Source organism: Miniopterus schreibersii (assembly GCF_964146895.1).
Source record: "Miniopterus schreibersii genome assembly, chromosome: 5".
Taxonomy (NCBI): domain Eukaryota; kingdom Metazoa; phylum Chordata; class Mammalia; order Chiroptera; family Miniopteridae; genus Miniopterus; species Miniopterus schreibersii.
Genome location: NC_138106.1, coordinates 16,006,740 through 16,021,937, shown reverse-complemented (window position 1 = coordinate 16,021,937; position 15,198 = coordinate 16,006,740). Strand labels below are relative to the sequence as shown.

Below are 15,198 nucleotides of genomic sequence, written 5' to 3'. Positions count from 1 at the left end.
CAATGATTATATATTTATAAGATATCCATATAAAAGATCTTTGTTCTTTTAATGAAAACTAGACAAGAACTAACAATGACTGACATTCTTACACTTTAATATTAAATCAGTAAAATATAAATCATTTAGTTAACAGTAATACGAATATTCATATGACACTACATGTAATTCAAAACTGAGTATGTTATGAAGGAAACACTACGTTAATTTTTTTTTTTTTTGTATTTTGAAAAATTCATCGGTAAAATCTAATAAAACAATAGTCTATAAACTGAAATGGTATTCCATTGTTAATACAAAATGAAATCTAATAAGTGTAGGAAATGAAAAACTACATTTTTAACAAGAAAAATAAGTAATATTCTATAATGTAACTAACTACAATAACATGTGAAGTCACCATTACTCTCTTAACACGATTGAAATTACATTGGTATGGGTTCCAACCCGTAATGTAATAATCTAAGGCTTTAATAGATGTACAGTACAATCAGTAAAATCAACACATCAGTCTTATATTAGAAAGCATCTCTCTCAAGCATAAAAACTTGCAGTAAACTTGGAAGTATGGAAAGTTCTACAACTGAACTTTCACTTCTCCCATTCCATACTAGAACTACCAGTGACATGGCCCCTACTTCAGCAGCGTTTACAACTGCTGAACAGAGCAAAAATACCCTTTACTAGCTGCAACACCCAAACCACAAAAAGGGAATTCCTTTGGATGAATCCATTCTTAAAAACTGAATGCACATCTATTTTTTTTTTTAATTTTGTAAAAGGCTTTCTAAGGCTATAAGCAGTTAATCTGAACAAAACAAAACAAATCACATATAAAATTCACCCATGTACGTAACCCACCCACTTGCTAGGTAAATGAGACACCTCCCGTTTTCATGTTTTGGTTTATCATGCATCTGATGACAGTGCTGCTTTCTTCTTTGTTTAGAGTCACTATTTTCAACGTGACTGTGATGAAGCATTTAAGCAAACGTGGAACCATTTCTGCAAAGCATTTATAGTCTTTTGACTTTGACAGAGCTATAAATAGAAGCAAAATAATTTCCTCAAACATATTTTGTCATCGTGTCTCAGAAATGGCATCTCCCTTTTGAATAACATGTTATACAGTATAGTATGCATAAATATTACACTACAATGCATTAAAATAATTTTATATAATATATATCTATCATATATATCTCCAGTATGTGTGAGTTTATTTGTATTGAGAGAATTTGTGTTGTGCTGTTCTATTGTTACTGTGGTTAAATTGGCCATTTCTGAGACAGCTTTGGTTTCAAAAAAAACAAAACAAAAAAAATGGTGCCCTTTGACTGATTAGTACTAGCAAATAAGCAACAAAATGTGGCTCTGAAAACAATAACACTGAAGAAATAATACTCTAATTTGATGTACAGTCTATGGCACTTCATGAGAATCCTTAACAACATGGTACTTAAAGCCATGATGTGCTTTAAAAGATACACAGTTGTGGTTTTGCTTGGCACATTCATCTCTGTCAGATCCCTCCCTCACCGCATCTTACAATCTATTACATTAAAAATATTACTCTTAAACAAAAATGACTGTGCATGCACGCTCTCACCTCTAATGGCAATTTTAAATACAAGGTGCACCTTTGTTATTTGTAAACCTTGAAAGAAATAAACTTATTTTTAAAAAATTATACCTTGGTCTACAGACGTACCAATACATAAGAGAATCATGGTTACACCATAGTCTGTCTTTTCAAGATGGCATGAATATATAGGAAACTAATTAGGTATGCATATTTTAATGCATAACTCTGTGCTAGAAAAGAAAGACAACGTTGTTCTTTTAGACAGGTATATCACCTCAGCACGAATACCAATTAAATGTACAAAGTATCTAGGCAACAGTGTGCAGTGGCTTCCGGGTCGTCTTCCCTTCCGGGGAACATGCAATGTGTGGATGTCTGGTGGCTGAGGGGCTGGTGGGGCTGCTCGTCGGTATATACAGTATGGCTAATGACCTCGTCCGGGACGCTAACCAAGCACACTGTCCTTTCCTCAAAGGATGATCTGTAAGGGACAGGGAGAGAATCTTCGTTAGAACGGACGACTCCTCAAGGCGGTTCCCAGGACAGATTTAACAGGAAAACTGTATTTCTTGATTTAAAGCGGGAACACATCTTTACACGTCATTACCCCTTCGTATAAAAACAAAAGACCCCGCGCAGGTACAAACGGATCTAAATTAGTTCATCTTCTCTATGAGAATCAAGGGACACGCAGAGATTAATAGAACCGTGGACTCTGCTCAGGTACTCGGCTAAAAGCGTAGGACGAACCTGCACGATCGAGGGGCACAACACAGCCGAGCTCTTTTTTAGCACTGTGGCTGTGGGGCTGAATTTAAATTCACTTTACTTCTAATGCTAATAGGTTTCAAGAGGAATGATTTGGCTGACAAAATTAAAATCCATGCAACAAGCCCTATTAAACACGGTTCACGACACAGTGAATCCCTGCCTCACGGTGGCTCGACTTGTGTGTCTTTGACTTTGCAATGGTGCGGAGATGCTAAGCGCTCAGCAGAAAGCAGCTAGACTAAGCTGTGATGTTCGGTAGCTGAGGCGTATTAAAGGCACTTTCAACTTTTGATATTTTCAACTTATAATGGGCTTATCGGGACATAACCCCATCGTAAGTCGAGGCGTGTCTGTATTTGGGTGCTTGATTAGCACAGCATGTGTTTAGGGGGGGAAAAAGAATAATACTTAATTTTGGATAATTTAAAGTGTGGGACAATTTTTTCCTGAAGCCTAGAAAAATAAATATCATTTCTTACGCTCCTGACAAATTCAGATATCACACTGTATTTATAAGTAGTTCTGTTTTTTACACAAAATTCGTTCTCATCAGAGAATCTTTTCATATTCAAAGTATACTTTAGAATACAACTTTGAGAATGAATGAAAGAAACCACCATTTGGCTGCACTCAAAACCAGTTTAAATACTGCAACTCGTGAAAATGACCAATCATTTGTTATATAAACAGACTATTAAGAACCTAAGCTTCATTACAGACAAATCCACTGGTTCCCCAACTGCGGGACTTAGGGTCATTTGGCGTCATTTTCTTCAACCTGATCACTGCTAAGAAATAGAACATAGTTATATATATACATACGGCACATAGCCAAGTGACTGCAAAAGCTTAGGACAGATTTTTTTAACATGTCGATAGAACTCTTCTTCCAAACCTACCTACTGCAAAGTAACGTGCTTATTCAAAAATGTGGCTATTGTTCAGAATAACAAACCTGATTCTCAGGACTGCAGAGAGCTTAGGACACAGATGAAAGCCATGTTCAGTCATTTAACTCATGACTGTAACATGTCTTTGGTAGTACTTCTCAGAGTCTCTCATTTTTTCTTAAATGGCTCTCAAATGTCTTCTATCGTCTTCTGCACGAGCTCGACCTTTGCCCAGCCCTCATTATGAATTATCATCACAAGGGCATCTGAACTGGTTCTCAGCCACCGTCTCCTGACGGGACACACTGTCCCTTCTCCTGTGAGGCCCGGACGCCTCCCTTCCCTATAGCAACCTTCTTCGTCTACTGGGAGAGCTGCTCCTTTATCTTTGTTCCAGAAAACTGATTCAGGCCTCTCTGACTTGAACGCAGTGTGCCCAAACTGTCTTTCTCTCATTGTCTAGTCCCCTTTATCTCGCTGGCGTGGTAACTAACACCCTAGCACCAAAACGTCACTTGTCAACGGGCTCATGAAGAGAAATGAATGAAAGGGAGCGACGGAGAATCATCACCCATCTTCTTTACCAGAGGAAGTTTGAAATGTCACGGCTCTTCTTAAATATAAAAATAATTACTTGATATACTTCTGAGCACATGTGGTACCTCGGGTGCACGCATATGGAATGAAACTTGTCCTCTAAGCATGAAAAATGACCCCTTCGCAAGTATCTAAGTCAGCGTGTCTGAAGGCAAACAAGGCTTTCAAACCATTTTTGAGCCACGGCAACATTTCCAGAAGTTATCTGGCTCTGCCACGGTGACCGTTTCAAAGCACCTAAAGGTCACTTGGATATGGAGATGTGTGCGTGCGCCTATATGTGAGTATGCGTATATTTATTACTTCTTTTTTTTTAATGTGCCTCAGGCATGAAACAGCTTTGGCCACCAACACAGGCATCAAGCTGGGATGAGCTAAGGACTGTACATCTGCTCTGCCCCTGACTGATACCAGAGCACCACCACCAATCGGGTGTCTCCTTGCCCATTGCCAGGGGGTTGTGTGTACTTATTTAAAGTCAGACTCTTTATATTCTAATAACACTGTGTGGTAAAGCATGTTCTCATTTAAGATTTTATAAAGAAATGAAAAATAAATAAGGATCTACTAAAAGAATCAGGAAACTACTGCCTGTGAGCCAAATACAGCCTGCTGCCTATTTTGCAAATAAAGTTTTATTGGAACAGAGCTACACCCTTTCGCTTATATATTGTTTCTGGCAGACTTGAGTAGCTGTAACAGAAAAGAATGGTGACAGAAACCATATGGAACACACAGTCAGAAATATTTACTATCTGGTCTTCTAAGAAAATAGTTTGCCAGCCTCTGACCTACACCTTCTATTTAGATTTAAGTCATATATTTTTTCTTCATGCTTGTGTTTATTTATAGTATAAAATAAAAACAAAATGTATTTTCCTTAAGTATTATGTATATTTAAGTGGTATTAACATATTTATTACAAGTTTGTATGATAAAATTCTTCACAGCCCATCTAAGATAAAAATATGAGGTCTACATAAGTACTTTCTTTGAAATTTTGCAAAAGTTTTCTTAAAATACATTACACAGTTGCTATCTTTAAAAAAATCCCACCACGAATATACACTATGCATTACATAATCAACTTACTGTTTAGTGATGAAAATTCTACATCTGGGTAACATACTTGTGGCTAGTCAGATGTTCGGCAGATATTATGGGTATCTAGCAAATAAAAAATTATTTAATGAATGATCCATGCAAGCAAGCCAACACCAAGAGATGAAACATTTCAATATTAAATTTTTTAAGACAAGTGAAATTCAGTTGTAAGGTGACAGTCCTTATCTGGTCAACATAATAGTAAGTTAATGTAAACGTAATGTCAAAGTAGCAACTCATGTTTTAAATCTTTGTGTTAAACACTATTCTATAAATGTTATCGGATTTTAAGAAGAGAAGTAAAACTATCACAAATTCATGCAGAGCAGTAATTGAAAGAAGCCCTTTTTGTTGGCCTACACACCCCCCCGCACCCCTGTGGTTTCAGTTATTCGGTTATCCAAACAGCAAAGTAGAAAATGTCTTGCCTATTTTTGTGCAACCAATTCCTAATATTTTTTGGTTCAACGTATGGTATCTAACTTTTCCCCCCCAATTTAAAATACCAGGTAGGAATTATACGGGAGCATTTCAAAAGAACTGGATACTCAGAGCATAAATTTACATCACAACTATTTCTGAATCCTGATCGCACTTTTTTTTTTTTTTTGGTATTTTAAATGGGCAAGAGAATTTAAAAACTTGAGAGAAAATACAATTAAGAAACCAATACAGAGGTGACTTATTTCAATAGTCCCCAAAGCCAAGAACTTCCAATATGTACCCTGATTCTCCTCTGACCCAGAATTATGGCTGCGGACCTAGGAGATGCAGCACAATAGGTTAAGGCTATCAGAGGACTGGAAGCATGGGTTGTAACACTGGTGATCCATTTCCTACTGTGTAACCTCGAGCAAAGCACTTAATTCCTCTATGCTTAAGTTTCTTCATCTATAAAATGGCACTAATCCCATCTCAGTAAGGTTGGGAGAATAGTGAAATCACATACATGAAGGCACTTTTGCTGTTGTTTCAATTTAGATGCCCTAGACTAAATTCAACATATTACAATCCACCGTCTGGAGTGTCAATTAATATGTCTTTATTTTTTTTTCCATTTCTCAGCTTGACACCTTTATACAATTTTACAGCATTGGCAAATGGCACGAAAATGTGCTCCAAGCATAATGAAGCTTCTCATACCATTTTTCCTGCTGCTGCAGGACAGGATGTTGCACCCAACAGTGTAGAAGCATCAAGGATGGGGCTGTCGAAACATACCAAGGACCTTCAACACCAATCGATGCAGATGAAGGGCCAGCTATAAACTTCTGCATGCATGCAGGCTGCATTTTGTGGCATCAGCTATTTCCAGCATCGCTAATGTACTGTAGGCATATACATATGTATGTATATGTAGATATAATATATGTGTGTATATATATATCCATTCCCTTTTCTTTCTTTTGGTTGTAAAACAGTATGAAGACCCAAGATTATGCATGAAATGGTCACAGCACAATGCAAAAAGTAAAGTGTCCCCCTACACCCCAGGTGGCCAAGGGCATGTTGAAATTTGCTTTGCTAGAGTTCTGCTTACACCAGCAATTCTACAGTCATACATGGTACACATAGGAGAATTTGGCATCACTGATCCACATAAATGGATTGCATGAATCCATTAAGAAATTTCTGCCATAGATTACTTACTAACATGCTACATATGCACAATCTAGCATTCTTGTAAATGAGTCTGATGTGTGAGCATAAATGCAGGGCTGTTTTGACAAGCTTCAGAAAAGCTAATGAGCGATCTTGGCCAAGAAATGTTTAAAGCCTGTGCGCACCTTTGAGATACATCCATTTTGGTACACTGCTTTTGAAAGCTTGTAGCGGCTATCCTAATAGCTTACAGTTCTTCAACAGTGCACATTGTGTTGCAGAAACAAGGGCGGCTATTCCTCAAAGGAATAACTACAATTCAAACCGCCCTTAATTGGTCTTCTCTTCCCAAAGGGCAGCGTGTTGATTCCCACCTGATGCCGTTCCCTTCGAGACTCACGTGACTACATTTAACCTTAGTCTGTGGGTTATGTGAAATTTGATTTGGCTGTATGTAAATTTTTTCACATGCTATTATAACCCTACTGAATTTTACTTTCATAACAAATATATCTGTATATTCAAGCCAAAACCTACTTTATGTAAATTTGACTTTAATTCAACCAGTATTTTGTAGAATATAATTTTAAACAGGATCAGAAAATACTCACTGAACCAATGTCAATTTTTAAATTTTAAATATTTCAATAATCATTTTCTTTTAAATAGTTATTCTCATACATCATAAAATTTAAATTTCTGAAACAGATCCCTTTTACTTAAAAGTAACCTCTGTTAATTGTAACTCTATAAACTTGCATGGAACAGAACTGATGCCTTTCCTCCTTCATAACTCCCCAACATTTATGCTGGGTAACTATAGAAATACTTTTTTTTTTCTCACTTAAAGCATTAAGAATCAAAACTTGAACATGAATTTATTTTGAATATGCAATCTGCTTATCAAACAAAACTATAACAAATTCATAACAAACTCTATTTACAAGAGTGGTCATTTGTGGCATATGTTACACATTTAAATAATGTGCTTTTTATTAAGAATTTAGGCAAGAACTGAGAAATTGTACATCCCAGATATTTATAATAAAAAACCTTAAAGTTACCTCTATTTTTCTGATTGGTCAAAATACCTGCATGATTGGTTGAGACCACATGAGAATTGCTTGTGTAAATATCATTTTAGTAGCTTTAGAAACGGAGCTGCGACAACTTGGGAGCACTTATAAATGGCAAAAAAGCATTCTGCTGCTCATCATAGAGAGAATGTGTAGGCCAACAAGAGGAATCTTTGAAACCCCATGCTATTAAAGCACCCATGACAGCCCTCACGTACACAGGACTCCCACTGACCTCAATGGGAAATCCACGTGCGCAAGAGTTGTTGCATTGAGCCCTATCAGAGTTGGTTTTTAAGAAACAAAGCTGTAAATTAGCAAACCTGGTTGGCTGTGGCTGTTGCAGCGAAGGGAACACTTGTGGCAGATGTTGTTGCTGCGGACACAGTGGCTGGCGTAGCACCGTGCACCATGGGAACTTTCGGAGGGAAAATCATATAAGCAAACATACAGAAGAGTGTAGCAATATGGAAACCATGGCAACATGGAGGAGATAATTGGGCATGGTATTTATCACAGCAATAAGCCATGTGACGGGACATCATCACCAGCGAGTGACATGCAATCACAGCGCAAAGCAGGACAACATTCCAAGGAGAGAGGGGAAGGGAGATGAAAGAGAAAAAAAAAAAAGGGGGAAAAAAAGCTTGTTACCATCAAATCAAGAAAATTGACACAAACAGGCTTAATTTGCTAAAGTCACAAACAAGAATTTTATATAGTGTTCATAGTCAGACATTTGAAATCTAAGTCAAAATACAGGTATTTACTTCACAGATATAGTTAACTGAATGAAAGTAATGTTTCTTATTTACTATTATAAAAATATATACAATATATTACTTTTATGAGATAGATTTTTTTTTTTACACACCAGAACTCATAGTCCAATCAAAATCCACCAAAGGTGACTAAAGGAAAAGTTGTGTGTCAAGAAAACATTTATGTGAGTCCGTGTCAATTAAATAGAAAATGGCATTTAATTGACAGGTGTTAGTAAAAGGGGAATGGACTTGCCCAATAGATACACGTTAAACTCAGCAGTGGATTTTGAGGGGCTGTGAGGTGCACCACAGGTTTAAGAAAATCGAGAAACAAAGCTGGCACCTACCAACACTTGCAGCGGGTGTCATGCACAATATTGAGCCTGCCCATCATGCATTGCAGCAGGAAGGTGGATTTGAAAGGGAAAAGAATTAAAACATCCCATCACACGTGTCATTAGGAAATTCATTTGAACAAAGAAGAAAAATGGTTATTATGGGAACAGTGGCATGTAACCGTCAGCACAATCAAGTCATACAACAGCACAGTGGCCCCGGCGCCGGCCTGGGGGGCGTCCAAGCCCGTCCCCTCGCGGCCGCCCGCCCGGACCGGCGGGGACCTGGGCCTGCTGATTCTGCTAAAAATAACACTGTCCTTGGTTTTGTTCTAACCTGGCCACTCTGTAGCTTTGCCACTGCCGATGTGAACGTATGAACGTGTTCTCTGTATTGAGCACGTGTTAAATAATTAAAACTAGTACGGGTGATGAAATGCTAAATAATGCAGTGCACGACTGACTTAACAATGTAACGAAACCGAAACGTTCGTTCCCATCCCCCGGGTTTATCTTCCTGTTCACTGTAGCGGCGGCCACGCTGCACCGAGGAGGCTGGCATGGCCCACGCGGGAACTTTATCGGGAGGGGTACCAAGGATGAGCTATGTGGAAGGAGAGAGGGAACCTTCTGCACTGCCTTAGCTGGGAATTGAAATGCGGGGGAACACTTAGAGGGGATGCTTTCATATGCTTCCCATTGGTTTACTCGGTATCCGGGAAAGCAGACTAGTTTTCTGTGCTGGTTTAGACCCTCAGGACTTCCTGGAGTAGCAAATATTCTACAAAATTTCACACACACACAAACCGGTGACCAGACTTCAATAAAAACCCCTGACTGGGAGATAATGAATATACATACATTACAAAGGCCGTGTTAGCACTGATGTTCACAATTGTTCAACCACGATGTTAAATTAGTATTACATATATACTCCCTTTTCTCTGAGACATATAAACATTGAAAAATCTAATTTATTCTACCAAGTACAGGGCATTTTCCCATATACAGAACCACTGTTCTTTCTATGAGGTCATTTTAGACTTCTGGATTTTAAAATTTCCAGTGATTTTATTCTTCTGTCTCAATCTTGGCACATCCTATTTACATACTAGCAGCATCTGGGAGGAACACTTGTTAGAAAAATATCTGCCAACTGAGTCTTGTCAGAGACAGCACTACAAAACAAAGCTGCCATTGAGGACCGCAGATGACTCAGCCGGCGTCCCTGGGACAGCTGCAGTGAGTCTGCTATCACAGCCACACTGGGCACCGCGACCAGCGACTGAAGCGGTAATGGAGCTAGGGCGGTGTCCTCTCAGGTGGCGTCCGATTACAGCGACAGGCATTATTTAAGGCACTTGAAAGATCTCTGTCATCTGCTACAACTACTGAGTCACAGACTTGAGCAAGACAACGAAAACAAACTGGCAATAACGAAGACATTAATCTGAGACAGAAGAGCAGGCGAACTCGAGGGCTGTGACACGGTCTACACCCTGTGAAATCGGTTCCCTCCAACGGAGGGCGAGGGGTGGAAGGATGCGTGAGGGGGAGCCATGCGGCGTTTTGGGACTAAGAAGGCCAGTTTGAATATTGTATGGGCTGTACATTTAAAATTGATTATTCGTGATTAGGCTGCGATTTGCCTGTTATATTTCATCCCATGCATCATTAAACCTGCACATGCTGAAAAGGAGTTAACCTCGCCCTACTTCTCTAAAGCCCTGAAGCTTGGATTATTTGAATTTTAGTCCGAGTTATCTTCCTCATTACCATTATAACCAATGCACACAGTTGTGAGAGGGACAGGCAGCAAATAAACATAAGGCAGCAACGAAAATACTGGCCAGGGTGCGATAACTCACAAATAGGAAGACAGAATGCTGTAGGACCCACTTACCAAAACCAAAAATCACTTCTGAAATGATAATATCCATCTTAATATCACACGGTTTGATTAACTGGTAATGATGCACGAATAGCCCATTAAGTTTTTCCTCAACTTTCAGCACAAGGCCAAATTTAAGTGAATGTATTTGTCAATTTCAAATTTCCCCTCTGAAGATATTTGCAGAGAATGGTGTGTTTCTGAGGAGTGCATTATTGTAATTATATGACTTTTTAAACTAAACTTTTTAATCCACCTGTGTGAAGATATAGGAAAAACTAGGAAAAAAATTTACAAGTGAGATGCATGCATAGTTAAAATCACTTCCAGGAGAAGGGAAAGAAGTAGAAAAGAGGGAGAAAAAGAATCATAATGGCAATTTGGTTGGAGGTTCAAATTTAGATGTGATCATTCAAGCTTATTTAGTATATTATGATAAGAAGTATAAAGTTGACTTAAGGTCTCCTAAAAATAATTTATATCATCTAGGACTAAAAGTCCATAATCAATTGATTTATCTCAAAAGTAATATCCAAAGAGCCACAGTGTCATATAATTTATTCCTGATTCTATTAAATCTTTTGAAATCTATACTCTATTGCACTATTAAATTCAAGAAATAACAATAAAACTTAGTGCTTACTATGTTTCAGTCATTATTCTAAACTCTTAGACCTGCCTATAAAACAGCTTAAAGAGAATGTGCTATCATATTATGTTTAAAATTCATTTAAACATAATCCTATAAAATAATTAATATTATCTTGAATCTCCCCTTTCCCCTCTACCCACTCAATGTGAACTTAATTTAATCCTGTATTTATCTTTAAATGAGATGGATGCTGTCATGGAGTTAGGTGATCAGTAAGGGCTAGTTCTATTCATTCCTTTCTCCCAAATTATTTTTTAGGTCTTTATGTAAAGAGCTCACAGATATTGAGAGCCTGTCCAAGTTCACCTGGCCTGAGTTCAAGTTCTATCTAAACCTTACAAGCCATGCAACCTCTCTAGGCCTCTCTAGACTCGTTGGTAAAATGGGAATACCGATGCCAACCTTTTGGGGTCGTTGTGAGATAAAATGAGATACTGTGTATAAAGCACCTACTGCAGCACGGCACAGGGTGAACACTCAGTAAGGGGTAGCTCTTTTGAACAAAATGTGTGAAACAACTTGGCCTAGGCAACAGGGAGTCGTGGGACTTGGAACTAGAGAGTGTGCACACTTTCTGAAGGATTTACATTTTGCTTTTATTTATATACTCTTAGACAAATAGTTCTGGATTCTAGATTTAGCCCGTAAGTCTTAAGTTAGCAATCCCTAGTGTAAATACTGGTACACGATGTGGCAGACAATAAAGGTTTGTTGACTGAATGAATGGAAAGAGGGAGGGAGGGAGGGAGGGAGGGAGGGAGGGAGGGAGGGAGGGAGGGAGGGAGGGAGGGAGGGGCAGATAGATTTGTGGATAGGTGGGTGAATAGAAAATAGGAAATCATACTGGAGGGAGTGAAGGATAGGTAGGTAGTTGGAAGAATGGATAGTGAAATGGATGGATGGACGCACGAATGAGTGATGACTAGAGAGGTAGATGCCACATAACTCTAATTTTTTTCTTAAAAGTGTGGTATGTAGTAGATTTTCTTAAACGAGCTGGCTGTTTTCCTCTGGGCAACAAAAGCCTAAGTTTGAACTCTGACCTTCCCCTTTAGACTCGGGCCTGTGCTCTCTGCCTCCCAGGCCTCCCAGCTCCCAGTCGTCTCTTTCATCACTCGTCTATGTTTTAGCTGCCCGCTCCTGAGGCCCTCGAGTCCAGAGCCCCTGCATGGATTGCTTTCCTTTCTGGCTGGCTGACCCAAGCGTGTGGCAGAAGGAGAGATGGGCTATCCACTTTAACCTTTTAATGTTACAGGGCTGACTTCTGTGCACACAGGCACATACTACAAAGAACAAAAATATTTTTAAAAAATGATGGAGGCAGTATCTATTTTTAATTATGTTGCTAATAAGGGTTAACCCGTAGCTTCAGACCTTTAAACTGGGTTTACAATTTAAATGTTATTATTACGTTACTATTACAATCATTTCACATCATTTGGATTACAAATATCAAGAAGAGAATACCTCTGATGCAAAATTCATCAAAAAGTGCAAATATATTTTAAATTTGTAAGTATATTTCAATACATTGTGGCAGATTTTATTTAAATTAACGATGCTTACTTTCTAGAACAGAGGGGCAAGCATGACTCTGATTTATGAATGTGTTTATTGCTTTCCCCTCACTTGATCCTTGCCTAGCATCTTTTGCTTTATCCTATCCACAGACAAAAAGTTACTCTAGAGAATCTCTATTGTCATAAATAAGGGTCATATGTATCATGAAAATAATGGTTATACTTATTTAGAAAAGTATTTAGTCATCTGAGTGTTGGAGAAACTAATGCAAAACCCATTTAATAATGCAGATTATTTTAGGTTTCTTTAACTAATATATGGAAGAAGTTAGATTTGTTTTTACTTTTAGATTTTAAATGGGGAAACTTCATTTCTAATGGGAATGCTTTATTCAATGAAATAAACTAACAAAATGATTTTAAATTTAATCAGAAATTATGGCAGTTACATGTAATTCCTTGAAATTTTGTCTAGTTATCTGACTATAGAAAAATTGATGGGTTATTTGTTGGAGACAGCATCGATTTGGAGCATGTCAGTTTTTACAAGAGCAAAAAGATTAATTTCTGTAAATCTCTGGAAAACTATATATGTTGAGGAAAAAAAAATTTTAATATTATAAAACATAGGAGAAATGTGATTTTTAACTCAAATGCAAAAAAATACCCTACAGATCTAAATGATTTTATTTTAATTCAAATATGAGCATACTTCAATTTGATAGATACTATTTCATGAATACAAATGTCAGTTATCCACAGTGTCTAGAGCTTAGGCTATTTCAATTAGTGGAATATTCTAGCTCGTTGAGTGCTGCACATATGCTGTATATGGATGACCAGTTTCTTAAAATGCACTGCATGAAAAGTTGTGCTAGCAGTGAAAATTAATGTGAATACAATTTATTCTTTTTTTATTATTCAAAAATAAATGATCACATTCCCTCGTGGCGTTTTGAACCTAATGCACTATCAATAGTGTCACTATATGAATGGGTCTGGGTCTTTGACACACCTAGTCAAAAATTTATTAATCTAACTAAAAAAATAAAAATTATTTTATTAATTAGGTCTTAGGACCCACAGTAATTTTTTTTTTAGGTAAGGTTAAGCGGTAAAGAGGAAAATGGTCTTAATCTCTGGTTAGTTGAATTTCAGATTATAAGGCGTTTCATATGTATTTTCTGAAGTAAATGAAAAACAAGTTAAAGTAAATTTCCGGGCCATTCAATGACTGATTAGTTTATGTCTTTAAATCTCATATCCTTGTGGATAGTTGCAGAGTATGTTTACGAGACTAGGCTGAAGTAAACTGAAACCACAGATGTGAAACTCAATAATAATGTTAACTTCACTGGGCACTCAGGGCTATTTCATATTAGCTTAGGAGCAATCACGATTTTAAGCAATGCACTGACTGGTTCTGGAAAGAGCACTTTTAAGACCTCTAGAACACACAGTCAGTTTTTTATTCTCCACCCTGAGAACAAAAGGGCTGAAAAATCAAAATCTAACCTGCAGGTGTCATTTCAAATAATGCGAATGAACTCTATGGAATCGCCAAGGCAAAGGGGTCTTACAGCGGGAGAGCGTCATAAAGTAGCTCGACACACATACGACAGCTTGGAGGAAAGCAAGGAAACAACGAGGAGAACTACATTTCACTTCCAAACCACACGCACAGAAATAAGAACACAGGACACCCCTGATCTTAAATCCACGTTTCACGACGCTAACTGCTTAGTGTGTAAGGAAAGCCACACGAGATGCCTCGGCTGCGCTGTCACTGTGGCCACCTTACCTTCCGCCTGACTCCTACTAACCACCCGGGGCGTGGCCGGCTTATCTCTCTACCCGGGACCCGCGCACCGCCTGCCGCGCTCGCTCCGGGCTCGGACCCCTTACCTGGTGGGAGGAACGCTGTATGCTGCTGTAACTGCATGTTGGCTAGAGCCTGCTGGTATTGGAAAATACCAGTGTTAAAGACTGCGGTGGCACCGTTGGTTTTTTCAAGAGCAGGCCTCTTTGGTAACGGGGGAAGCACGGCTTGAGGAATTCCCTGTTTAGCGAATGGGTATAAAAAACAAACACCAGTAAAAAGAGAAAGAGAGAAAAGAAAAAATCAGTTGAAGGCTAAAACCGTTAGGGAGCAAGAGCGAGCAAGCAGCAGAGCACTTAACTACCCAAGGGGGGGGGATCCGATAAACAAACACTTTTTAAAACAAACGCAAGGTAAAAGCTTTAAAGGAAGCATTATTTTTGTCAAAAAAAAAAACAACAAAAAAAACCAAAAGGCAAACAAAACCCCACTAGTACATGAGCACGTGTTACGATGCGTTACAGTGGCTCAGTCCCATAATGCTTCGGGCTTCCTCTGAGAAGCCTCGGGCTGGGAAGAGGAAAGCTGCACG

The 15,198-nt window shown here is 38.4% G+C and overlaps 1 protein-coding gene across 2 annotated transcripts in view; it reads right to left on the bottom strand.

The window, feature by feature from the left end:
- Nucleotides 1–228: 228 nt before the first annotated feature.
- MBNL1 (muscleblind like splicing regulator 1) overlaps nucleotides 229–15,198 on the bottom strand; it is a 159,990-nt gene continuing 145,020 nt past the window's right edge. The window contains exons 8-12 of one of the 2 annotated variants that reach the window (XM_081138525.1): nucleotides 14,693–14,846; nucleotides 8,737–8,772; nucleotides 7,949–8,043; nucleotides 4,936–5,010; nucleotides 229–2,066 (exon numbers count right to left, since the gene is read on the bottom strand). In XM_081138525.1, coding sequence (XP_080994651.1) covers nucleotides 4,954–5,010; nucleotides 7,949–8,043; nucleotides 8,737–8,772; nucleotides 14,693–14,846 — 342 coding nt within the window. In that variant the 3' untranslated portion in view covers nucleotides 229–2,066; nucleotides 4,936–4,953. The remainder of the gene's footprint in view (nucleotides 2,067–4,935; nucleotides 5,011–7,948; nucleotides 8,044–8,736; nucleotides 8,773–14,692; nucleotides 14,847–15,198) is intronic. The other variant, XM_081138526.1, reaches the window with a different exon arrangement.